General features: G+C 43.0%; 1 protein-coding gene across 15 annotated transcripts in view; it reads left to right on the forward strand.

Moving 5' to 3' along the window:
• jakmip3 (Janus kinase and microtubule interacting protein 3) overlaps nucleotides 1–26,162 on the forward strand; it is a 316,671-nt gene that overhangs the window by 216,818 nt on the left and 73,691 nt on the right. For 6 of the 15 annotated variants that reach the window (XM_078413662.1, XM_078413661.1, XM_078413664.1 and 3 more), the window contains 12 exons: nucleotides 3,027–3,155; nucleotides 4,609–4,692; nucleotides 8,832–8,894; nucleotides 9,519–9,617; nucleotides 10,743–10,841; nucleotides 10,970–11,029; nucleotides 11,984–12,049; nucleotides 12,327–12,395; nucleotides 12,483–12,560; nucleotides 19,713–19,916; nucleotides 24,409–24,474; nucleotides 24,898–24,942. In XM_078413662.1, the coding sequence (XP_078269788.1) occupies nucleotides 3,027–3,155; nucleotides 4,609–4,692; nucleotides 8,832–8,894; nucleotides 9,519–9,617; nucleotides 10,743–10,841; nucleotides 10,970–11,029; nucleotides 11,984–12,049; nucleotides 12,327–12,395; nucleotides 12,483–12,560; nucleotides 19,713–19,916; nucleotides 24,409–24,474; nucleotides 24,898–24,942 (1,062 nt within the window). Of the gene's footprint in view, nucleotides 1–3,026; nucleotides 3,156–4,608; nucleotides 4,693–8,831; nucleotides 8,895–9,518; nucleotides 9,618–10,742; nucleotides 10,842–10,969; nucleotides 11,030–11,983; nucleotides 12,050–12,326; nucleotides 12,403–12,468; nucleotides 12,561–19,712; nucleotides 19,917–24,408; nucleotides 24,475–24,866; nucleotides 24,943–26,162 lie in introns of those variants that run through there. The other 9 variants (XM_078413670.1, XM_078413673.1, XM_078413675.1 and 6 more) reach the window with 5 other exon arrangements.

Below are 26,162 nucleotides of genomic sequence, written 5' to 3' on the forward strand. Positions count from 1 at the left end.
AAAATGGACAAAGAAGCCAAAAATCCCAACGAGTGTGGCCAGGGTTTACACATTTCAGTAGAGGGTTCACTTGCAGTTATTGCGAGGTTGTAGCCTGGTTTTGCCATGGATTCTAATTGCAGTAGTTCCAATTTCCCACAGGGTGTCTCTGTGGGGGTGCATTTCCTGGAGAGTGGTCAGTGTGTTGGTGCGGGCGAATTGTATTCCTCTGGGTCCGACAGAAACCAATGTTTTTTTGGCTCCTGCCCTCACTCCCATGCCCTCTCTTCTTTTCATCAAGTTACCTGCCAGCCCTCCCAGCGTGTTAGGGTGCGGGATTATTGCTGATGTGTGGCTCTCTTCCAGCTGTCCCAGCTGCTGACTTTCATACATTCGTAGAAACGTAGAAAATAGGTGCAGGAGGAGGCCATTCGGCCCTTCGAGCCAGCACCGCCATTCATTGTGATCATGGCTGAGTATCATTGTGATCATTGTGATCATCAATACCCCGTGCCTGCCTTCTCCCCATATCCCTTGATTCCACTAGCCCCTGGAGCTCTATCTAACTCTCTTTTAAATTCATCCAGTGAATTGGCCTCCACTGCCTTCTGTGGCAGAGAATTCCACAAATTCACAACTCTCTAGGTGAAAAAGTTTCTTCTCACCTCAGTTTTAAATGCCCTCCCCTTTATTCTTAGACTGTGGCCCCTGGTTCTGGACTCCCCCAAAATTGGGAACATTTTTCCTGCATCTAGCTTGTCTAATCCTTTTATAATTTTACTAGGCCAAGTGGACCCGTTGGGCTCAAACCTCTCCTGCATTGGTGCAGCACCCTCTCCTCCCCCAGTCCCCCCTCCTCTCTCCCCCCAACCCCCCCTTCCAACCCCCCCTTCCCTCCCCTCCCCTCCCCCTCCCTTCTCCTCCCTCACGTCCCCTCCCACCTTCCTCCCCCTCTCACTCCCTCCTCCCCTTCTCCCTCCACCCCCTCCCTCTGCCACACCCCCCTTCCCCTCCCCCTTCTCCTCCCCCCCACTCCATCCCCCTCAACCCCCCTTATCCTCCCCCTACCTCCCCCCCTCCCCCCTCCCTCCCTAGGAGATAGATTTAAACTTTAAAATGCAAATAACTTAAAAAATATAAAACCGATTTCAATGAAATTTCTTCCATTAGCACTGAAGGGATGACGGTGAGTAAGGTGGGCCTAAAATTGTCGCGCTATCGTGTACCGTTTTGGCTGTAGTTCAGGAACAAACAAACAAACAAACAAACAAACAAACGAGAGTTTTAGTGTATAGATACGTCTCTATAAGATCCCCTCTCATCCTTCTAAACTCCAGTGAATACAAGCCCAGTCTTTCCACTAATTCACTAATTCACTGTCCATCTCCCTGTTCTCTTTGACTCCATTGGTTCTCACCACTGCATCTTAGCTTACAACGTTGTAACCTACAAACAACGTGCTTGCTATATCCAATTCTGCTGTATAAATTAATACGTTTGTATAATAAAGATCTTTAAATTTACATATAGACATTAAGATGTATCTTGATTCAATATGACGGTATAAAATGTTTATTTTATTTTATTGTCACGTGTACCGAGGATCAAATGTAAATGAGCAGTGCCATGATTGCTCATTACCACACATTTTACATTATCACAAGGTCAAGATTTACTGTAGAGCATGTCACTGATATATGATGAAAACAATTGCATGGATTTAAGGTCCTGAACTCCTCCAAAACAAAGGAACTTATAATTGACTTTAGAAAAACCAGTGGAGATTACGACCCACTCTACATCAATGGGGTCTGTGTGGAAAGGGTACCAGCTTTCAGGTTCCTGGGTACGCACATCGCAGAGGATCTTACCTGGTCTACCAACACCATCACCACAGTAAAGAAGGCACAGCAGAGACTCCACTTCCTGAGGATCCTCAGGAAAACCAACCTGCAGGAGAAGCTCATGTTGTCCTTCTATCGCTGCTCCATCGAGAGTGTGCTGGCATACTGTATAACCACATGGTATGCCAGCTGCTCAGAAAAGGACAGGAAGGCCCTTCAGAGGGTCATCACGACGGCCCAGAAGATCATCGGCTGCTCACTGCCCTCGCTGGAGCACCTGTTCAGACTACGCTGCCTCAGTAGAGCAGGCAAAATAATAAAAGATCCATCCCACCCCGGCCACCGTCTGTTTGTTCATCTGCCCTCTGGTCGACGTTTCAGGTCGATCAAATCCCGAACAAACAGACTTAAGAACAGTTTTTACCCCAGGGCCATACGAGAACTGAACACTACCTTTGCACTAGGCAACACCGTTAAAAAATCTTGTACTTAATATAATTGTATTTAATTGTATTTATGTATTTATTTGTTTTTGCATTTATTGCATATATGTTTGTACGCACCGTCAGGATTGGCTATTTTTTAATTTCGTTGTACTCGTTGCAATGACAATAAATGAATATTATTATTATTATTATTAAGATGTTCTTAAATCAAAATATTAATGTGCAGTCAAAAAACATTAAAATAGATATTTTACAATTCTTGATTTGATTTGCTTGTGTTCACCTTCCATTTTGTCAGCGAAGAATTGGACCGTATATTTATTGTGAGACCTTTGACAATGCCTTATGGAAACTTGTGCCTTTAAGCTACATGGTTGTACTGCAGGATGGCACATCATTTCCATTGTGGAAGCATTTCAACACAGCTTGATCTGATGCCATAATTAAAATGGTTGATGTGTAGGTTTGATTCCTGCTCTTTTGAAAAGACCTTACCGACTGCCTGCAAATTGTATTCTGCATGAAACGTAAAACTTCCACCAGAAAATGATCATATTACCATGGTTAGTTTTTCAGCAGTTTGGGGATTAAAGGTTTTGTCGTGGCTGATAATTGAAGACATTCCTGTTTACGATCTGGTCTGCTTTACTTAAACAACAGTAGAACACTTATTGTCTAAAGTATAATAAGCATGTGAGATGATTGAGGTGACAGATGACTCTAACTGTGGAATGTGTTCCTTGCGTGTTGTGTTTAGGGGTCGGCAAAAGAAGAGACCGAACTTCGCTTCCGCCAGCTGACCATGGAGTACCAGGCTTTACAGAGGGCCTATGCTTTGCTACAGGAACAAGTTGGTGGAACTTTAGATGCTGAAAGAGAAGCGAAGGTACTGCGAGAAATGATGGAAAGACAAAACGCTGCAAACACTGTAAATATGAAATAAATAGAGAAATTACTGGGGAAACCCCCTCCCACCGATGAAACAAATCCTGGAAGATCTTATCTCCATCATCAGATTCGTCTGGTCTACTGGAGATAATTCCATGTCACTTTCCCTTAAATATTTCCCTTTAACTGGTTTAGTTCTGTGGTGTTCCATAATAGATGAAAAAAATAGTAGTATTGGCGGTGAGAGGCAGTGGCATTTATGAGGTTTTTGGATAGACACATGGACATGCAAGGGAATGGAGGGATTATGGATAACGTGCTGGCAGATAAGAGTTGGCCATGGCATTATCTTCAGCATGACATTGGGGGCCGAAGGGCCTGTTCCTGTGCTATGCTGGTCTATGTTCCAAAAGACCACATGATATTAAGTACCTTTAGAATTTGTACTTATTTGACTGAATAATTAAATTTAGTTTAGTTTAGTTTTAGTTTAGTTCAGAGATACAGGGCGGAAACAGGCCCTTCGGCCCACCGCATCCGTGCCGACCAGCGATCACCGCACATTAACACTATCCTACACACACTAGCGACAATTTACAATTATACTGAAGCCAATTAACCTACAAACCTGTACGTCTTTGGAGTGCGGGAGGAAACCGGAGTAAACCCACGCAGGTCACGGGAAGCACGTACAAACTCCGTACAGACAGCATCCTTAGTCAGGATCGAACCCGGGTCTCAGGCGCAGTAAGGCAGCAACTTTACCGCTGAACCACTGTGTCACCCTTTTAAGTTTTGGTCACCTGGTGGAGATGTTCACCTCTAATATCTTGAAATGATATTTGTCTACCGATTAGTCTTAATCTTGTCACATGCACCGAGGTGCAATGAAATTTCTTGTTTACATGAAGTTCATATTGAAGGATGTTATAATCGTGTGAATGGATTGGAAGGTGTGGCTTTTGTGGGGAATGTGGCAGGAAGGAATTGTGTGAAGTCTGTGGTAGAGGAGTTCTACATGGTGAATGAGGAACTGTGGTGGAAGATGAGGAAACTGACATGGAAAATGGCTGGGATGCGGTGGCGTTGATGACAAAGGGAGAGGAACAGAATATGGACGGATAAAGGATCTGGGATTGCAGCTGTGAATGGGAATGAGTTCGTAAACAGGCTCAATGGTTTAAATCAACAAAGGCAAGAAACAATGACTGGTGTGTAAAATGAGGGAGAATGAATGACCTTGGGTCTTGACACTGGGACAAAAGTAAAGTGGTTGGGAGAATTAATCACCCTTTCCAGCTGAACCATAGAAAACATATAAAACAGGTGCAGGAGGAGGCCATTTGGCCCTTCGAGCCTGCAAGCCAGAAGAGTTTATGGCCATTCTATAAACGATGACTGCGATGAACAATGTTTTTCACCTTCTTTCACTTTCATTTTCTTCCTTTTAGACCCGCGAGCAACTTCAGGCAGAAAACCAACGATATCAGACTAAAATTGAAGACTTGGAGAAGGCTCTTGCACAACAAGGGCAGGTGAGCATTAAATGCCTGATGTATAACGAATGAAGAAGGCAAATTTAATTTTAATTCCATCAGTTTGGAAATGGATTGGGGATGAGGGATGGTGAGGGGGGTGGGGGGATCATTTGGTAAAAGTGGTGTTCCACTTGAAATCCTGCACAAAACCAGTGAATATCACAAGGCCAAAAATGGGAAATTGTATGGCAATTTCAGTGTGGTAATTGGTCGTCAAGAAAAATATCGACATGAGTATGGGACTTTAAGATCAATATACAGGAGGATCACAAGCTTTCTAAAACCAATTTATGAAACCACAATGAGATTATAGCAACTTGGATTGAGAAAAGCTTAAGAGGCAAACATGTCAGTGCACATTGGATCCTTGCAGATAGTTTCATGGAAATCTTTAAAAGACTGCAGCCACAAGAAGGCTTTCCTGCAACACTACACAAGGCGGCACGGTGGCGCAGCAGTAGAGTTGCTGCCATACAGCGCCAGAGACCCGGGTTTGACCCTGACTACGGGTGCTGTTAGTACAGAGTTCTGCATGGGTTTTCCCTGGGTGTTCCAGTTTCCTCCCACACTCCAAAAAGGTACAGGTTTGTAGGTTAATAGGCGTCCGTAAAAATTGTAAATTGTCCCTAGTGTGTGGAATAGTGCTAGTGTAGGGAGCATAGGAAAATAACTGCAGATGCAGGTACAAATCAAAGGTATTTATTTCACAAAATGCTGGAGTAACTCAGCAGGTCAGGCAGCATCTCAGGAGAGAAGAAATGGGTGATGTTTCGGGTCGAGACCCTTCTTCAGACTAGTGTAGGGAGTGATCGCTGGTCGGCGCGGACTCGGTGGGCCAAAGGGCCTGTTTCCGCACTGTATGTCTAAAAACTAAAGCTAAATTCCAAAACAAGTGTCATTTGTCCTTGTCTTTTGGCCGTCCGTTATTACACTTCCACTTGGGATTAATAGCTGGTTGCATGTAGTCAAAGGATGCTCTTTTAAAACATGGCTGATGGCACCCATGAGGAACCCAATCAATGAGGTTGGATACCATGTGACCAATGCCATGTGACAACCAGCAGTCCCACTGAACAAGACCTGGAGTAGCCCTACAATAAGCATCTCGCAGAGTGTCCACAATGATGATGGTGAGTTGGGCTTCACATAACATTCTGGAGCAGTGAAGATTGGTTGTGCATAAAATAAGAAGAAAAAAGCAGAGACGGTAAAGGAGGAAAAAAATAATGCAGGCAATGCAAGAAAAATGATGCACATTGCAGACCGGGATACCCCATTTGGCGCTGTCAGCCCACCCAACTAAATGCTGGATGCCAAACTTATTTTCCTTCCCACCTCTACCAACACACACCAGTCCTGGAAACAATGAGGCCAGCCTTGCCAGCATCCAATGTTCAACATCAACCCATGACTCATTGTTCCAGGCAAGTTAAAAAAGCCACTTGCCTATCACCAACCAAAGGTTCCCAGAAACTGATGTTAGTAAATATATTTTTTTGTGAATGCAAAGAATGGAAAATTCAAACATATGTGAAATTGCTAAGTCCACGATCTTACACTCTTACAAACCTGTACTGTTCTTTCTCTGGTGATCCCTACGTGATTCCACTGTTGTGCTGTGGTTTTGCAGAGGTACACTGAGACAGCTACAACAGCTGCTATATAGTTAAATATAAGATAGACACGAAAAGCTGGAGTCCGAAGAACCAAAATGTCACCTATCCCTTCTCTCCAGAGATGCTGTCTGACCTGCTGAGTTACTCCAGCTTTTTGTGTCTATCTTCGGTTTAAACCAGCATCTGCAGTTCTTTGCTATACAGTTGAAAATGTTGTATTGATTGGACCCTGGCCTTGCTCTGGTACACCTGAAGGTTCTGATGCAAAAGGCTACACCTCAGTTTAAAGTAAGCCTCGGGCCTCTGCAAATATGATGTGTAATCTGGGACTCACTGAGAGATATGCAAGCCCAGCTTTACAGCAGTAAATGTGTATCTGCAGAATCTGATCGTTTTTAATTTTAATGGGGATTGTCGAACACCCATTAAGTAAGCAATGTTACGCCTGTAAAAACATTATTTTGATTTAGTTTAATGTTTTATTTATTTACGTGTTTCTTTTTCAAAAATGCCTTATCAAATTCACTTCCATTTTAATAGTTTTTTCAATATCTCTCAATGATAGAGGCCCATTTATAGGTTATTAAAATCAAAGACAATTTTCAATGGGAAAAGCTCACATCGACTTTGCAGCTTTCAAAGGTTGTTGAGATTACTTCAGGGCCAGGTTGTCTTGTAGTATCCTCAGAGGCCCTGTTGCCATCCGGGCCACACCAATGTACTGTAGGCTTTGAAGGGCCAGTAGGATAGGCTCTCAATTTTATTGAAACATATAAAATTCTTAAGGGATTAGACAGGCTAGATGCAGGAAAAATGTTTCCGATGTTGGGGGAGTCCAGAACCAGGGATCACAGTTTAAGAATAAGGGGTAGGCCATTTAGGACTGAGATGAGGAAAAACATTTTCACCCAGAGAGTTGTGAATCTGTGGAATTTTCTGCTACAGAAGGCAGTGGAGGCCAATTCACTGGATGTTTTCAAGAGAGAGTTAGATACAGCTCTTCAGGCTAACGGAATCAAGGGATATGGGGAGAAAGCGGGAATGGGGTACTGATTTTGGATGACCAGCCATGATCATACTGAATGGCGGTGCTAGCTCAAAGGGTCGAATGACCTACACCTGCACCTAGTTTCTATGTTTCAATGTTTCTCTGCCTCAGACCCAGGTAAGTATGTGTGTAGGCAGACCAAGCACAGGGACAAAGGTGGCATGAACTTGCTGTCAGACCAAACCTTTCAATAAGAATTGCCCGGAACATATAGTCTATCTACAAGGCATCACTGGCACAAAATAATTGTCTTTACCAGGAATATGAATGCATTTGCTAATTAACCAATCAAATATTCAATGCACAAAATGTGAGCAAATCAAAATCACCAAAGTGAGAGCAAGGAATGTGACAGTACTTGGAGTTAAGGGTTGGGCAATTATGATAAATTTGTACCCATTAGCATATGCACCTGAGGTAATCTGGTACAGGTGAAGAGGAAGCCTCAAGGGTGGAAACACATTAGGGCAGCACAGTGGCATAGTGGTAGAGTTACTCCCTTACAGCGCCAGAGACCCGGGTTCAATCCTAACTATTTTTTTTTTAAATTATTATTTTTAAATATAAAAGAAAAACATACAAACATACTAGTGCAAAATGTGATCAAACAAAAGCCGCCTGTATCGGCAGTTTACAAAATAAACAATTATCACATTAAAATCCCGCCATCTCTGTCAACAATACATTCGACCCCCCGTGGCGACCAGCATTCACGGAAGGCCTCCAGAGTCCCCGTGGACACCGCGTGTTCCCTCTCCAGGGACACGCGGGCACGGACGTAAGCCCGGAACATGGGTAGGCAGCCGACCTCTATGAGGCTGTCGACTACCCGCTGCCTGGACCCACAGACGGCCATCTTGGCCAGGCCCAGGAGCAGACCGACAGGGAGACCCCCTCCTCCCTCCCGACCCTCCCCCCCCCCCCCCCCCCTCTGTTCTTCAATCATAACTATTGGGTGCAGTTTGTACGGAGTTTGTACGTTCTCCCCGTGACCTCGAGGGTTTTGTCCGGGTGCTCCAGTTTCTTCCCACACTCCAAAGGCATACCGATTGTAGGTTAATTTGGCCTCGCTAAAAATTGCAAATTGTGCCTAATGTGTATGATAGTGCTAGTGTACGGGGTGATCGCTAGTCGGCGCAGACATGGTGGGCCGAAGGGCCTGTTTCCGCGCCGTATCTCTAAAATAAATTAAACTAAACATTAGAAAATCCTATCTGAAAATGGGATGGAAAGTAACAGTTAGTTTTGAATGTTGAGGTTCACAAAATGCATGAAACCACATTTATCGTGGATGATTAACAGATGCTGTATGTATTCTGAAGAAGAGTCTCGACCCGAAACGTCACCCACTCCTTCTCTCCAGAGATGCTGCCTGTCCCGCTGAGTTACTCCAGCTTTTTGTATCTATCTTCTGTATGTATTAAATACTATTTATCTGCAATCAGAATAAGTATTGTCTTTATATTACTAAGGATATGAAATGGATTGAGGAGAAACAAGCACTTTATCGTTGGAACCAAGAACTCCTAGAAAAGGTATCTTCTTTACTCATAATACAGATAGAACTACAATTTGTTGTTTCTATTATTTCTACAATAGGTGCAGGAGTAGGCCATTCAGCCCTTCGAGCCAGCACCGCCATTCAATGCGATCATGGCTGATCACTATCAATCAGTACCCCGTTCCTGCCTTCTCCCCATACCCCCTCACTCCGCTATCCTTAAGAGCTCTATCCAGCTCTCTCTTGAAAGCATCCAACGAACTGGCCTCCACTGCCTTCTGAGGCAGAGAATTCCACACCTTCACCACCCTCTGACTGAAAAAGTTCTTCCTCATCTCCGTTCTAAATGGCCTACCCCTTATTCTCAAACTGTGGCCCCTTGTTCTGGACTCCCCCAACATTGGGAACATGTTATCTGCCTCTAATGTGTCCAATCCCCTAATTATCTTATATGTTTCAATAAGATCCCCCCTCATCCTTCTAAATTCCAGTGTATACAAGCCCAATCGCTCCAGCCTTTCAACATACGACAGTCCCGCCATTCCGGGAAACTAGATTTTCCTATGTATATTGCAGCCTGATTTAAGGTACAAGCTACCCCTCATTACATCATTTAGAAACCAAGGTTTAAATGAATCTTGTGTCTCCATGTTAATAGATTCGGCAAATGGAGACTGAAGAAAATCGCCTTAAGCATGAGGTACAGGACGCAAAAGACCAAAATGAGCTTTTAGAGTTTCGCATTCTGGAACTTGAAGTAAGAAAAACTGAAGTTTCTTTTACCCATTTCCTTTCTCTTTGGACACAATAAATGTCGAGCCATCAGAGTTGAAAAGCTCTGGTTATTAAGCAGTCTAATGGCATTTATGAGGGCTTATTCTACTTATGTATTCCTTTAAAGCATCATTACAAGTAAACCATGAATAACAAAAGGAGACAATCTTCGCAAACTCTTTCAATAGACAATAGACAATAGAAAATAGGTGCAGGAGAAGGCCATTCAGCCCTTCGAGCCAGCACCACCATTCAATGTGATCATGGCTGATCATTCTCAATCAGTACCCCATTCCTGCCTTCTCCCCATACCCCCTGACTCCGCTATCCTTAAGAGCTCTATCTAGCTCTCTCTTGAATGTATTCAGAGAATTGGCCTCCACTGCCCTCTGAGGCAGAGAATTCCACAGATTCACAACTCTCTGACTAAAAAAGTTTTTCCTCATCTCTGTTCTAAATGGCCTACCCCTTATTCTTAAACTGTGGCCCCTGGTTCTGGACTCCCCCAACATTGGGAACATGTTTCCTGCCTGTAACGTGTCCAACCCCTTAATAATTTTATACGTTTCGATAAGATCCCCTCTCATCCTTCTAAATTCCAGTGTATACAAGCCTAGTCGCTCCAGTCTTTCAACATATGACAGTCCCGCCATTCCGGGAATTAACCTAGTAAACCTACGCTGCACGCCCTCAATAGCAAGAATATCCTTCCTCAAATTTGGAGACCAAAACTGCACACAGTACTCCAGGTGCGGTCTCACTAGGTCACCACAGATGCACACGAACACTTCCCCGTTCACAAACTTGCACGTTACGTTAAAGCTATGCATCATGGTTACCGGATAACGTTGTGCTAGAGTTCTTATTACTTGCTTAAAATAAAACCGTTGAACTCTCACATTTTCTTAACTCAGGTGTTAATATTGATGACGCTGGAATTTGTCAACTTGTTGCCTCAGATCGCACTCATTGATTAGTTCATCTGGTTAAATGTGATTTTTTTGCCTATTAAATGAAAGTGCGTTTTCTTTAACTAATTGAAATTTTTAAGCATCGAATGAAAGAAATCAATTGTGCATTTCGCCTCAAAAGAAAATTCATCTTTCAGGAACGAGAGCGGCGCTCACCTGCCATCAACTTCCATCATATTCCATTCCCGGAGGAGACTAGTCCTCTTCAGGTCTACTGTGAGGCAGAAGGAGTAACAGTAGGTGACCTCCATTGGAGACCTTTCCTCTGATAGACATGGTTTAAACTCACTTTAATTGTCACAGATGACTGTGTGAATGCAATCTGTTAAACATTTCTTATTAAACTTTTCTCCTATTTTGTCAGGACATAACAATAGTCGATCTTATGAAAAAGTTGGATATTTTAGGAGATAACGCCGTAAGTGTATGTTGCTTTTCTGATCATGGATATTTTCGTTTATATCATGTAAGCCTGTAAGTGAAAATAGCAATGGTGGATCTTCGGACAGTGTTAGCAATTTCATATATATTCTAAAACTATATAGTCCATTTACATAAAAATCTTCCATCAAGTAAAATTCACAATTTGAACCTACATAACCTCACCAAACATTTAGCCAAGCTTTCTCTTCAGGGCTAGGGTCTTAGCATTCTTAAGGATGTCCAAAGCCAAACATAAATCATCTTTAATCTTACTACGGAATTAATATTTAAAGCATTTCTCCATTATTGGGATATCTAACTATTGGCCTAGAAGAAACAGGTCTTTTTAAAGGTTCAGACTGAAGAAGGGTCTCAACCCGAAACGTCACCCATTCCTTCTCTCCAGAGATGCTGCCTGACCCGCTGAGTTGCTCCAGTATTTTGTAACTATATTCATTTTTTAAATAGCTCAATTTTAAACATCACACTCAATTTGCATTAGTATTTATAACTGTTTAAATTGCCACTAGGGATGTATTTTGTGAATGTTTCAATGCCCTTCAATCTTTTCAGTGAGGGAAAATCAATTTGGTCATTTGTAGAAACCAATTTTCACATCCCAAAAGTGACATTACCCAATTGGACATGCGGAAATTGGTTTGGAATGTCAAAATTGTTTCTTACAAGGGGCTCTATTCTATAATAGGATAATTAGGGTGCAATCTTGTAGACAGAAGCAAGATATGTATCAATTCATGGAGTTTCATCCTGTCCTGCCTTAAATCTCAGGTTGGCATGCATGTCTTTGTCCCAGGTCACATTGGAATCCATGACTCGGTACTTTCGAAGACATAACAAGTGAGCATGGAATTAGGAAAGTAGCATGCATTATATTAGAAGAAAATACTAGAAAGTCTCATTTTTAATTTGCTATCTATTTATTTACATTAATTAGAATTTGACCAATGACGAACAAGTGGTTGTGATTCAGGCCCGAACAGTTTTGACATTGGCCGAAAAGGTAACATTTACATTTCTTTATTGTCCTGGTTAATATAAAACAAACTAGTAAAAATCCTCCTGGACATCAAAGGGATATTCATTAATAATTTGGATGTACATTTTGCTTATGTGCTAAGGAAACTAAAGACCACTGTGTAAACATATAAAACTAAGCTTGAATTTCAAATAACTGCGTGTAGTCAGTAGCAGGAGGGTCGTGTTGAGTTAGAAATGAAAAATTAGTCTCACTTGTTAAATTCTCTTTGTGTGTCCGATTATGTTGATTCAACTATCAGTGGCTGCAACAGATTGAGGTGACAGAATCTGCTCTTCAGCAAAAGATGAATGATATTGAAAATGAAAAGGTATGCAGTGAGTACACGTGTTACCAATGACCTTAAAGACTTTATGATGGAGACTTTAAAGTTCCTTAATTAGTTCTTTGTTAACAGGAGCTTTTCAGTAAACAGAAGGGTTACTTGGATGAAGAATTGGACTATAGAAAACAGGCCATGGACCAGGCTCATAAGGTACAGTAGTTGTTTTCTACAGAACTCCTTTAGAACTGTGAAGAACAATGACTTGCAAGGCTGAAGATTAATTGCTAATGGTTAGGTAGCTCGTTTTCGACTGGCACAGTCAAGACAAGCCAAGGACACACCAACCCTTTCTGTTTCTATGATTTGTGTAGTGGCATTACGGTCAGCCCTCATTATAGCAGTCCTTAGGAGGGGGACTGGTGTCCTTAATTGCCGATTACTATAACTGAGTAAGGTATTATCATTGTATGTAGTTGCCACAAAGAACTGCATTTGATGGTTAATATACAAAAGGACGCAAAGTCCTGGAGAAACTCAGCAGGTTGGGCAACATCTCTGGACAACATGAATACGGCCCCTTTTACAGCCCGATTCAGCCTGTTGGTTTACTCCAGCACTTTGTGTCATTTCACTTTACAAACTAGGTGCCGATGTCGCTGGTGAGCTCCTCCCCATCTGCTGCCCTGCTATCCAGCCAACGCGCCCCACCCCACAACCCCCAGCCGTCAGCTCCCCACTCAGTCCATCGCCAATGACCAGATGCCCCTGACCACCAGGAGGCCCCGTCTCCTCAGCCATCAGCCCTTCCCACACCCCACGCACCTCCGCTAGCTGCCACCCTTCAACCCACCCACTCCCCACTCTGCCCAATGCCCCTCCCTCTCCCACACAGCCACCGATAACCTCCAAGGTGGAGTACGTCCGGAGGAAAAGGGAAAGGAGAAGGAGGAGGAGGTGGCAGCGGAGGAGAGAAAGAGAGCCCGAGTGAACAGTGCGTAGGAAGGAACTGCAGATGCTGGTTTAAAGGGAAGATAAACACAAAATGCTGGAGTAACTCAGCGGGACAGGCGGCATCTTTGGAGAGAAGGAGTGGGTGACGTTTTGGGTCGAGACCATCCTGGTGGACAGTGCAATGGGAGGAGGAGGAGACGGTGGCAGTGGAGCGGGGAGCGGACAAAGCGACGGGCTGACACGAAGAAGAAGCAGCAGCTGGTGAGAGGGGAGGGAGCCCCATGGTGACCGAGGGCATCCCGTCGGTGGCAGCGGCCTGAAGAAAGCGCTGTCCCCAGGGCCGACAATGTGAGCCGCATCAACAGCCGCATCAACCGGATCACATGATGGGTGAAGAAGGGCTCAGAGGTGCACCTTGTGAGTCAGGGGTGGAGTCAGAAGCTGGGGCTGGGGAGACAGTGCAAGCCAGGTTGGCATCAACAGGTCTGTCCGCTATAACCAAAATCCGTTATAAAGGGGTCTGTTAAATTGAGGGCCTGCTGTATTTCTCTTTGCTTTATCAAGGTATATTGTGATATGTGGAGCTCATGATAATAGTCATATTTGTCATTTCCCTAAGGATTATAAACTTGAATGATCTTGGCAGATGTAACAGAGAAGCAACAAAATACTTTTAAGATATATAAATGCTCTTAAAATAATTTAAACTAACTTAACTAACTCTTTTAGTTGAGTTAAGGGGTGGTGGATGTATGGAACAAGCTGCCAGATGAGGTAGTTGAGGCTGGGACTATCCCAACATTTAAGAAGCAGTTAGACAGGTACAGGTTTGGAGGAATATGGGCCAAACGCGGACAGGTGGGACTAGTGTAGCTGGGACATCTTGGCCAGTGTGGGCATGTTGGCCGATACACTTTAGCACTCGATGAATCTATTTTATTTGATGTGATTAAGGAAATTTGGCAACATTACTAGGATATTCTCTGTCAAATTTTCTAAAACACAGTACTCTATGATTAGATTGTCCTACAATGCTCGGCCTACATTGAAGTGACTGGAAAGTATTGAGAATTGTACATTTGGTCCATGTTTTGCTTTGACTAGATTTCTTGAACTTACAGAACTTGTTCTTAGTCGAACCAATGCAACATGTGAGGAAAATAAACCAAACAGAAATTTAAACATAATATGCTGGAAACACACCGAAGGTCAGGCAGCATCTGTGGAAAGAGAAAATGAATTACAATTTCAGGTCTAAAACCTCAAGGAAACTGTGGAAGCCTTCAAACCATCCTAGTGTGGGGTGGAGCAGTAGAAACATTATAAGCTCACTATGAAGAAAAGCCAGTTGTTAAGGGAAAAATTGCCATCAGACCTCTGATCCAATCAATCCCTTCCCACTTATATCTGTGACACCTCTGATCCCCTTTGCTACTATGAATCTTTCCAGTTTGTTGACCCCAACCAGCTAATCTTTACCATGTACCAGTTCCTATCCACCTACAAATTCATTAGCTGGGCTGAAATTCCTCTCACATTGAATAACATGGTCTTTGTTTCTACTCACATGCTCCCCAGATCAATGGTGTAGCTGTAGGAACTCGCATGGGCCACACCACGCCTATCTTTTTGTGGGATACGTGAAACAGTCCTGTCCTTCTGTCATGCCCTCTACTTCAACTCTGTTTCTCCTGCATTAACTGTACCTTTTTCTATGCAGAACTGAAAATTGCCTTTACACTTGGTGCCAATTTCCACCTTGCTCTAACCTTCACACGGTCCACCTGTGATCCTCCCTTTCCCTTTCCAGCCCCCTTTGCCTTCATCCCAAGGGATAGTCTTGCAACATACATTGATCACAACCTTCTGACTCCCATCGTTCTGCTCTTCCTTCCTACCACCCTGCCCTTTGTGAGGACACCATTCCATTCTCCCCGTTCCACCCTCTCTCTCATGCTTGCTTTGGTGATATGACTTTCAGTGCAGATGCCTCTGTGATATCTTCTTTCTTTCTAAACCATGGCTCCACTTCACCATTACTAAACAGCCTCGTTAACCACTGTAATGGCAACTTTCCGACTTTTCCAATGATTTCTTTTCCAATTGCCATTACCACACAGGGAGTCGGTGTGATCTTGCACAGACCCAACAGAACAGATCTTCCAGTCGTTATTTCCAGTTTAATTAGTTGTTTATTGAAGTAGTTGTACAAACAAGAAGATGAACATACCAGGCTTTACTTATTTCACATACAAGTCGTTGCTGGTCTGGTCTCTGGTCCAGTCATTGGTCTGTCCAGGTCTGATACAATACAATACAATACAATACAATATATCTTTATTGTCATTGTACCCAGGGGTACAACGAGATTGGGAATGCGCCTCCCATACGATGCACTAATTTAGGTAATTTAGACAGCAGCAACCCAACGAAACGAACAGTTGTAACAGTTTTGGACAGGGTAAAGTGCAAGTTGATCTATGCGTTGTGGCCATCCGGCTCAGCAGGACCGGTTCATAGCAGCTATGGCCCTGGGGATGAAGCTGTTCCTGAGTCTGGAGGTGCGGGCATAGAAGGCCTTGTATCGTCTGCCCGATGAGAACTGTATGCTCTCCCTTCCTGTGTTTGTCACTCCCAGTCCCTTATGCCCATATATATATATACACATCCTGTGCATCTAATGACTACCCCCAAGTGTCCAAGATATATCTAGACAAAATAATATTATATGCCAACAGTAGCTAGTCTAAACATAAATGGCTCCTACAACCACATTGGATCCATATCTCACATCCACAGTCTCTGCACTCCTGCCCCCCCCAACCCCCCCAACCCCCTCTTCCTCCTGGAATTAACAAGGGTTGAGTTCCTCTGATCCTCACTTTCCAGCAGTACCAACAGATTATCACAGATTCAGTCCCTATCACAGATTCCCTTTGTTCTATCCACCTTTACAACACCCCCTCTGCAATTTGAAACAAACTATTTTCTCATTCCCATTCTGATCAAGGTTCTTCAGACTGAAACATTAACCCTTTTCACTTTCCGCACAGATGAAAGGTTGACCTGCTGAGCTTTTAGCATTGCCTGTTTTTTTAACTATAAAGCACAATAAATGTTTCCAGTCATTTCAAAAAGATGCTAATTCAAGAGTCTACAATTTAAGGCATATATTTCACCATTTGCCACACAATAAAATATTCTTCGGTTCGGCTTTATAAAAACTTTAGTCTATAATTTGCAACCAACAATAGCTGGAAAAAGCTTTGACAGGCAGCTAAACTTCAGCTTCCCGTTTATCAAGCTGCCAAAAACATTGAAAATCAAAGATGTCTGACCTTCTACATTTTCTGAGAACTATAAAAATCTATTCAATCTGCTGAAAATGTAAGGCAGTTTTCAAACATTGAACTCACAGCACGGTTGAATAAATTCAAACAATTTTAGGAGCATTTTAGGTGAACTAATATTTACTGCAGTAATTCCCTTTCTTTGCAATGAATAGGAAGGTTGGCCCTGTGCCCGAGTCTAACCTCGCACAGTTCTTTAAGCAGTTCCCCGATGTAATTGTGGGATGTATTTCAATGATTTTGCACTCCTTTGCTGCAGTCCTTGACAAATTCAACATTGAAACACAGCCAGGAAACCACAGTGAATAGTTGACCACCAACGTAACTGCAGAAATTTAGTTTTTTTGAGTTTAGGAATAGGAATAGGAATGACCAGACACAGTGAGATTCTTTGCTTGCAAACCCAATGTTTACAAATAGCAGCCACCTACGGTGCTGACAGTTACAAAGCTCCTCCTTTTGGTCCCGTCCCCCCCCCAATTCCCCCATGCCAGGTCCTCATTGTCCTTTGTCACCCCACCCCCCCCCCCCCATTGTCCATTGTTCTCCCCCCCTCCTCCCTCACGGCGCTCCCCCCAAGCTGGGTCCTCCATTGTTCTTCCTCTCCCCCCACACAGCGGTCCTGCATGCCCTCATCGACCGTCAACCACGGTCGACCCGCGAGGCGTCGCCACCGCCACCATAAGGCTTCACCACAGCCAAGGCCCCATCGTCACTAGGCTTTACCGCTGCCGCTGCTTCACCACCGCCAAGGCCTCACTGCTGTCAATGCCCCACTTCACGCCTCCGTGGTGCCGACCCGGGCCCCAGCCGTGGGCTCCGTCGGCCCAGATTCCGACCCCGCGAGGCCCCGGCCGGGCCCCGACCCGGGCTTCTACGCTGCGATCTGGGAGGCATCGAGACCACAGCTTCTCGATAAAGGCCTCTGGTCGCGTTCCCAGGATTTGGGTTTAGAGATACAGCATGGAAACAATGATCCCCGCACACCAATGCTATCCTACACACACTTTAGAGATACAGTGCAGAAACAGGCCCTTCAGCCCACAGAGTCCACACTGACAAGTGATCCTCGCACATTAACACTATCCTACACACACTCGAGACAATTTATACTTATTCCAAGCCAGTTAACATACAACCCTAGACTTCTTTGGAGTGTGGGAGGAAACCGAAGATCTCGGGGAAAACACACATGGTCACGGGGAGAACGTACAAACTCTGTACAGACAGCACTCTTGGTCGGGATCGAACCCGGGTCTCCAGCACTGTAAGGCAGCAACTCTACCACTGCGCCACCGTGCCGCACTAAGACAAGCCCTAGAGAAAATGTTTACATTCCTACAAGGCCAATTAACCTACAAACCTGTACTTCTTTGGAGTTTGGGAGGAAACCCAAGATCTCGGAGAAAAGCTATGCAAGTCATGGGGAGAACGTACAAATCCTTAACTCGTAGGCAGTTATTTGGGGAAATGTCACCAATAGATGTAGGAACTGCTGATATGGCCACTTGAAGTTAAGGCCATTTGGAGAAACGTAAGATACCACAACATTGGCTATAGTTCGTCATTATGCGATTGGATCCTGGACTTCCTGCTGGAGCGACCGCAGGCAGTGAGACTGGGCCCGCACCTGTCCTCCACTATCACCCTGAGTACCGGCACACCACAGGGCTGTGTATTGAGCCCCATGCTCTACTCCTTATTCACACACGACTGTGTTCCTGCATTCGCCACCAACACCATTGTTAAGTTTGCAGACGACACAGCGGTGATCGGGTTGATCACCAACGGAGATGAAACACAATACAGAGTGGAGGTGCAGAACCTGGCGGACTGGTGCTCAGATAACAACCTGTCCCTAAACACCTCTAAGACCAAGGAGCTGATCATCAACTTCAGGAGGTCACATAATGGGGAATACGCTCCGATCTTTATCAATGGGGACAGTGTGCAGAGAGTGTCCAGCTTCAAGTTTCTGGGCACACACATTTCGGAGGACCTCACATGGTCCACTAACACCGCTGCGCTGGTCAAGAAGGCGCAGCAACAACTGTTCTACCTAAGAACACTGAAGAAGTCTGGTCTACCCCAATAGCTGCTGATGACCTTCTACCGCTGCACCACAGAGAGCATCCTAACGCACGGCATCCCTGTGTGGTACCTCAGCTGCACGGAGGCAGAGAGGAGAGCTCTTCAGCGGGTAGTCTACAGAGCTCGGAAGATTATCGGGACGCAGCTTCCAGCCTTGGAAGACATCTACAACACATGATGCCTCAGGAAAGCCACCAGCATTCATAAAGACTCCTCACACCCTTGCAACAGTCTGTTCGAACTTCTACCATCTGGCAGACGTTACAAGGCCTTCTACGCCCGCACCTCCAGACTCAGGAACAGCTTCATCCCCAGGGCCATAGCTGCTATGAACTGGTCCTGCTGAGTGCCCCCCCAATGAACTGTCTCCTTCGGATGGTCACGTCGCACAGCGACCCGGCACAGACCTAATTGCACTTTATACTGTTTTAACTGTTTCTAATTTTGTTTCTCTGGGTTGTCTAAATTTCTGTCGATTAGCTAATTAATTTATTGCATTGAATGGAAGTCACATTCCCAATCTCGTTGTACCCCTGTACAATGACAATAAAGATGACAATAAAGACAAGGGCGCAGCGGTAGAGTTGCTGCCTTACAGCGAATGCAGCGACGGAGACTCAGGTTCGATCCTGACTACGGGCGCCGTCTGTACGGAGTTTGTACGTTCTCCCCGTGACCTGCGTGGGTTTTCTCCGAGATCTTCGGTTTCCTCCCACACTCCAAAGACGTACAGGTATGTAGGTTAATTGGCTGGGCAAATGTAAAAAATTGTCCCTAGTGTGTGTAGGATAGTGTTAATGTGCGGGGATCGCTGGGCGGCGTGGACCCGGTGGGCCGAAGGGCCTGTTTCCGCGCTGTATCTCTAAATCTAAAAAATCTAAAATATATTGTGTTGTATTGTATTGTAAGCAGCAGTTTTGTAACTAGTGATCTGTGCTTGTGAATAATACTCATGTTTGCTTTACAACAGCGGATTCTGGAGCTGGAAGCCATGCTGTACGATGCCTTGCAGCAGGAAGCAGGGGCAAAGATGTGTGAGTTCTTGTCAGAAGACGAACAGGAGAAGCTGAAAGGAGCGGTGGAACAATGGAAACGTCAGGTCATGAGTGAGCTCCGAGAGCGTGATGCACAGATACTGAGGGAGAGGATGGAACTCGTCCACCATGCCCAACTGGTGAGAAAGTAGTTAACTCTTCCCCCCACCCCAAGAATGGCTGATTTAGAAAACACGGAGAAAATGATTGTTTCTCGGTTATTTCTACATGATTAGATTTTCAGGCACAAAACACCTATGACATAATCTGATGCAATGGCTGTAAAGCAAATAACATGTGAGATGTCATTCTGAGCAAAGAGCTCAAACTAATATTTGCCTTGGAAGTTAAATCAGAGAGGATCATTTTCATATCGATAAAAGCCACGGGAAAGTTGAGCAGTTGTGACGGACTATTGCTACTAATTCAATATGTGCTATGTCAGCATTTCTGAGAAACGTCTCTAGAATCTCTCTGAAATCTTTAGAACCACCTTTACAGATCCTGGTTTAAATCCATTGGCGAAATATATTTGAAGAGACATTCTCACCTTTAATCCAATTATCCTCACACTTACTAAAAATCACATCAAAATTTCCTTTTAATACCAACTAAATTCTTGGCCCAAGTAAGATTTTTTTTTTTAATGGAGCCTCATCCTTAACTTCTGCAGAAGCTTTAAGAACTTGCTGGATTCAAATGTTAATTGTGCATTAAAGTTGAACCAGCCAGTTAGTGTTAGAATTTAGCAGGAAAATATTTCTGTACCAACATGGTAATTGTTAATATAATGATTCTCTGGGTCAGAGTAGAGACAAATCAAATTGTTGAATCACATTTGTTAACACGGTTAAAGATTTATGTTATGCTTTTTGATATACTTTAATGCTAAACTTTGGTGGCCCAATTGCCCCATCCCAGGAGACAATTTGGCTTCAGCATGATTTGCCCGACACAATGCTGCTCTCAGACACCCACCCTAAATGAAGTAATCATAATCCTGTCTTGTGTGCATGCCACAAGTGCAGTCGGCAAGTCGTTGGTTCCAGCGGCTTTGGGGCTTGTCTACCTAGCACGTGAAACCTGGGTTTGGGGCTTGTCTACCTAGCATGTGAAACCTGGGTTGGGCGAATTGCACGGAGGAAACCACCAGAGGGTTCAACGGGCAGAAAGACGATCCCAGCAAAGCATCGTGGAGCGCAAACAGGGCAGAGTGAGATACGTAGGGCACTTCTGACCATCCACTGCATCCTGACCTGTCCCCAGCCGTCCCGACTATGTCTTGCTGCTGGAACCCGATAGGCCAGGACGAGAGAGTGAGGCCGACGATCTGTGCAACTCCCCCTCACTTAAATCCAAGTCAAGCGCAAGTCACGACTTCAACCTCGGCCAGCGTACCGCGCGCGGCTGGTGGCGATCCCAATCAGCCGTCGAAATAATAAGACTGAAAGTGAAGTCATGGTCATCTTCGAACCCGAAGGACGAACAACAACACCAACAATCCTAATGATAGTACAACCCTTTAAATATATTTCCAGAATTTGTCTTATGAATCTTCAGCTGAGAGATCCCCTCAAATTGTCAAATTTCCAATGTTAATTTTTACAATAGGTGAGAAATTAAAACATGTTTAGTTTAGTTTGTTCAATTTAGTTTATAGTCACGTGTACCGAGGTACAGTTAAAAGCTTTTGCTGCATGCTAACATGATAGAATATTACCTAACAATTTTACCTAACAAATATGAAGACAATGTATGTATGTATATTATTATATATTGCAATTGTAAATCGTAGAATAGACTTTGTGTGTGGGGATCGCTGGTTGGCATGGACTCGGTGGGCTGAAGGGCCTGTTATCGCCCTGTATCTCCAAACCAAACTAAAACTAAACTATGGTTCCAAAGAGAAAAATTGATATTCAGCTGTTCACAGGTTAAACTGATCAACCTGGAACAGATTTTGTTGCACCACTGTTCCAACACTGAATTCCATGTGGAATCTAGCAAATGTACCTGACTATGGGATTATTCAGCATTATGCACAGCATCTGCTTCTCCTGTTCCATGCCAGCCAGGCTAGTGATAGGATTGGAATCACTATTCAAGTGAATGGAAATTCCTAACCTGGAGATCAGGAAGGTGAGGATGAGGTGACATATTTATAATGCACACATTTTACTTTGTTTTTGTTTAGTTAGTTATCTATTCTTATTTCAATGTGTTAAGTTAAAGAAAAGATTATTTACAAAATGATGGTAATTTTAATTTTCAAATGTTTCTGTATATCAGAAAAATTCACAAGCTCATCCACACCTCTGAGATTTTAACAGGAGGACCTCTTGTCCAGGGCTGACGTGATATTATGGAAGTAGGGACCAGCAGAATGTCTTTGTGGCCTAGTGACCACTCAGGCCTTTCCAGCCAGGGCAATGGCCAGGACAATTGGACCATTTATTTATGATAGGCTAGTGCAGGCTTCAGGAGGGTACATTTTGGATGATGTCACATTCATCCCAATGTGATTTCCTAGTTATTAATTTCCTTCACTGAAGTGCTTTTATAAAATTTCGCAGGGCAGATACATTTGAATGTGTCTTTATTGTAAACATCTGGACTCAGTTAGGAAGAAATACTGTAGATTCATCATCTCTCCTTGTAGCTAATTAAAAATAACCTCATTATGGCTTGTAAAATTAAAGACAAAACGACAAGCCTATAACTGAATACATTTTTATCTTTGGTTACTCGTAATGATTATTAAAGATGTGAAGAAGAAGAAGAAGAAGAAGATGGCTTTTGACCAAATTTTATACAACGATCTCTGAAAATTAATAAAAGAGACTAATTGCAACCCACCTTGAGTGTGATCAGTTGCCATGGAAACTGAACTTGCTATCATGCTCAGTTGGAATCTCTCATCCTTCAAATCATTTTAGTACTTTAGAGCAGATTGACGCTCATCAAACATATTTCAGTACATTTCTAACAGAGTGACAACCTTAAGGAAGCATAAACAAAGCAACAGCAACAACTATTTAGATGCTGAATTTAGAATTCCCTCTGCTATTCTAGCCAGACTTGCATTAGGTTGACATATTTTTAACACATGACCTTTAATAAAGCTGTTAAACTAATCATTAATGGAAATTTATTTCAGAATGAGGGTCTCGGAGATAATAAGACGGCCACTTGCTGATAGGAATTCATTGGCAGGGTTCGCTTTCTCATTGAATTATCATAACCAAGAGCTCAGAATGCTTAGCGCACTTGGAAAATATTCCCTGATTTTCTCATTATAACATCAGTGTCAGTCATGTAATGCAGTAGCTAAAACAGTTATTTGTAGAATGCACCCACCACCACTTATATATGATGGATGATGGATATGTAGAATGAACTGCTAGATGATGCAGTTGTACAGAGCATTAGTGAGACCACACCTGGAGTATTGCGTACAGTTTTGGTCTCCTAATCTGAGGAAAGACATTCTTGCCATAGAGGGAGTACAGAGAAGGTTCACCAGATTGATTCCTGGGATGGCAGGACTTTCATATGAAGAAAGACTGGATAGACTCGGCTTGTACTCGCTGGAATTTAGAAGATTGAGGGGGGATCTTAAAGAAACTTACAAAATTCTTAAGGGGTTGGACAGGCTAGATGCAGGAAGATTGTTCCCGATGTTGGGGAAGTCCAGAACAAGAGGTCACAGTTTAAGGATAAGGGGGAAGTCTTTTAGGACCGAGATGAGAAAGTTTTTTTTCACACAGAGAGTGGTGAATCTGTGGAATTCTCTGCCACAGAAGTTCATTGGCTATATTTAAGAGGGAGTTATATGTGGCCCTTGTGGCTAAAGGGATCAGGGGGTATGGAGAGAAGGCAGTTACGGGATACTGAGTTGGATGATCAGCCCTGATCATATTGAATGGCGGTGCTGACTCGAAGGGCCGAATGGCCTAATCCTATTTTCTATGTTTCTATGTTTCTATGAAGACATTTAGATAGGTACGTGGATGGGAAAGGTTCAGAGGGATATGAACCAAACACAGGCCATGGGGCAAAAAACACAGAGTGCTGGAGTAACTCAGCCGGTCAGACAGCAACTCTGAAGAACATGGATAGGCAACTTTCTTCAGATTGAAGAAAGATGCCAACCCTAAGCGTCACCTATCCATGTCGTCCAGGGATGTGCCTGACCCCATCCCCCCAGCTGTGTTACTCCATCACATTGTGCTTTTTTTGCTCAAGGTTTCAGCATCTGCAGTTCCTTGTGTCTACAGGCAAATGGAACTGGTATAGGTAGGCAACTTGATCAGCATGGACAAATTGGGCCAAAGGGCCTGTTCCCGTGCTGTAGAACTCCCTGACTCCTTCTTATACACAGCATCTACTAGTATAGCACCACTGAATTCTAAACTTGTGTCCAAGTAATCTCATTGCATTGTTATTTATGCATGCATTTCTGCATTGGAAATATCCCCGCATCTGCACTGATCATTCCACACTGAATACTGGCTATTCTGAAGAAGAACTTTAATTATTATTTTTATCATTTTATATCTGTAAGATTATTAACAGCCACTTTTACCAAAACAACATTGTACTATAGTTTAACCTAAGCACTTTACCTTACAGAGAATCAAAGAACTAGAAGAAAGAATTGAACTACAGAAAAGACAAGTTAAAGAACTAGAAGAAAAGGTAATAGCAAGTTATTCTAAGTGCTGGAAATTATTAGACAAACACAATATCTTTTACCTGTTCATGATTTAGAGCAGGAATCATTAACTCATATCCAAAAAAATATTTTACTAAAAACCAACTGTAATATCTTCTTATTGTTGAATCCATTCATATTTTTTCCAATGACTGCTGTTAAAATCCTATTATGATTGTTTGCAAAATAATTATAGAAATAGAAAATGAGACAAATACAATAAATTGGATGTTTGAATCTTTTTTGCTGTTTCTTCTCTAAGCTTGATATGACAGATTGCTTTTATTTCAATTATTTTGTTTCTATTATATTTCACATCACTTTAATTCCTGTCTTCTGTCTGTTCTTCCCTATTTCCTTTCCTGTTCATTTTCAGTTTTTGTTTTTGTTTTTATTTTTTTCTTTAGCTTTCATTCTTTGGTCGTAATACTTCCGGGCAGCCGATAAGGAAGGTAAGGTGTTTATTTTAATTGAATATCTTTCATAAATGGTTCATAAATCAGGAAATGCATGTACTTGTAGAAACTTGATTCAAAAATAAAGCTGAACTGAGAGATGCTTTGCTGATTATGTTTTATTCTGCTGTGAACAATATCACTTTTTCATAGCTAATGATCTTCATCCTTGTGCAAGGTACAATAGGTTTGTTAATCCCATTCACAGTAACACTATCCTACACACACGAGGGACATTTTTTTCATTTATACACCTCCAACAAATCCCTTCCCCAAGTTAAACAAAACTTCCCTTTGTGATCAGTCTACCCAACACTCTCTCACCATCCTTCTCGAACCAACACCCTTCACTGCATCAACCCCTCCAATCTGTTTCCCACTTCACCCCCTTGACGGAGATCATGCCCACAATGGAAATAACTTGTGAATGAAACACATTGATCAAAGATTCATTTTGTAAGGCCTGTTCCATTGATTTCACCTCACGTGTGATAGAATATCGCTGCCTTTGGAAGGGAGAGAGACTCCCTTGCACAATGTAGCAGTGATGTTTAATGCGCCTTGTGTGCTATGCTGCTGAATTTGTAAATGAAAACTTTTTCGGAAGGAATATACCACAGTACCTGCTTCCAGTTTCTCCTTGACTTCTATTTACTTTCAACGCCGTGCATGTTTTTTTTAACGTCTGCATAGAAACCGTATATCTATCTTGGATATTATTGATTTACATCAAACTGCATACTCTGTAGCAATTCTCTGCAGAGGCTTTTAACTTAATTTTATTTTCATTGAGGCAGATGTTATCACAGTTCACGATAAGGACTCTAATAAAGGATGTTTTTAGAAATAAAGAGGGAATGTTGACAAAAGTAATTGAACAAGTTTTTAGCATTAAGCAACTCAAATGATATGCATAGCTTCGATTTTAAATTCCAGTATTGATTGATGTTATATCTGTAATTCTTCAGTATAATATGTTGTTAATTTATTCTATGTACAAACTACATAAACTTACTCGTAATTATTATTTTACTCGAAAGTAACAACTTTTCAGTGACAAGCGGTATATGCAGGCACAGTGAAAAATAAATAACTGCAACATTTTGGGCCTAATTTGAGGAAGGACGTCCTTGCTATTGAGACAGTGCAGCGTAGGTTCACAAGGTTAATCCCCGGGATGGCGGGACTGTCATATGAGGAAAGATTGGAAAGACTGG

Source organism: Rhinoraja longicauda, chromosome 16 (assembly GCF_053455715.1).
Source record: "Rhinoraja longicauda isolate Sanriku21f chromosome 16, sRhiLon1.1, whole genome shotgun sequence".
In the NCBI taxonomy this organism is placed as follows: Eukaryota; Metazoa; Chordata; class Chondrichthyes; order Rajiformes; family Arhynchobatidae; genus Rhinoraja; species Rhinoraja longicauda.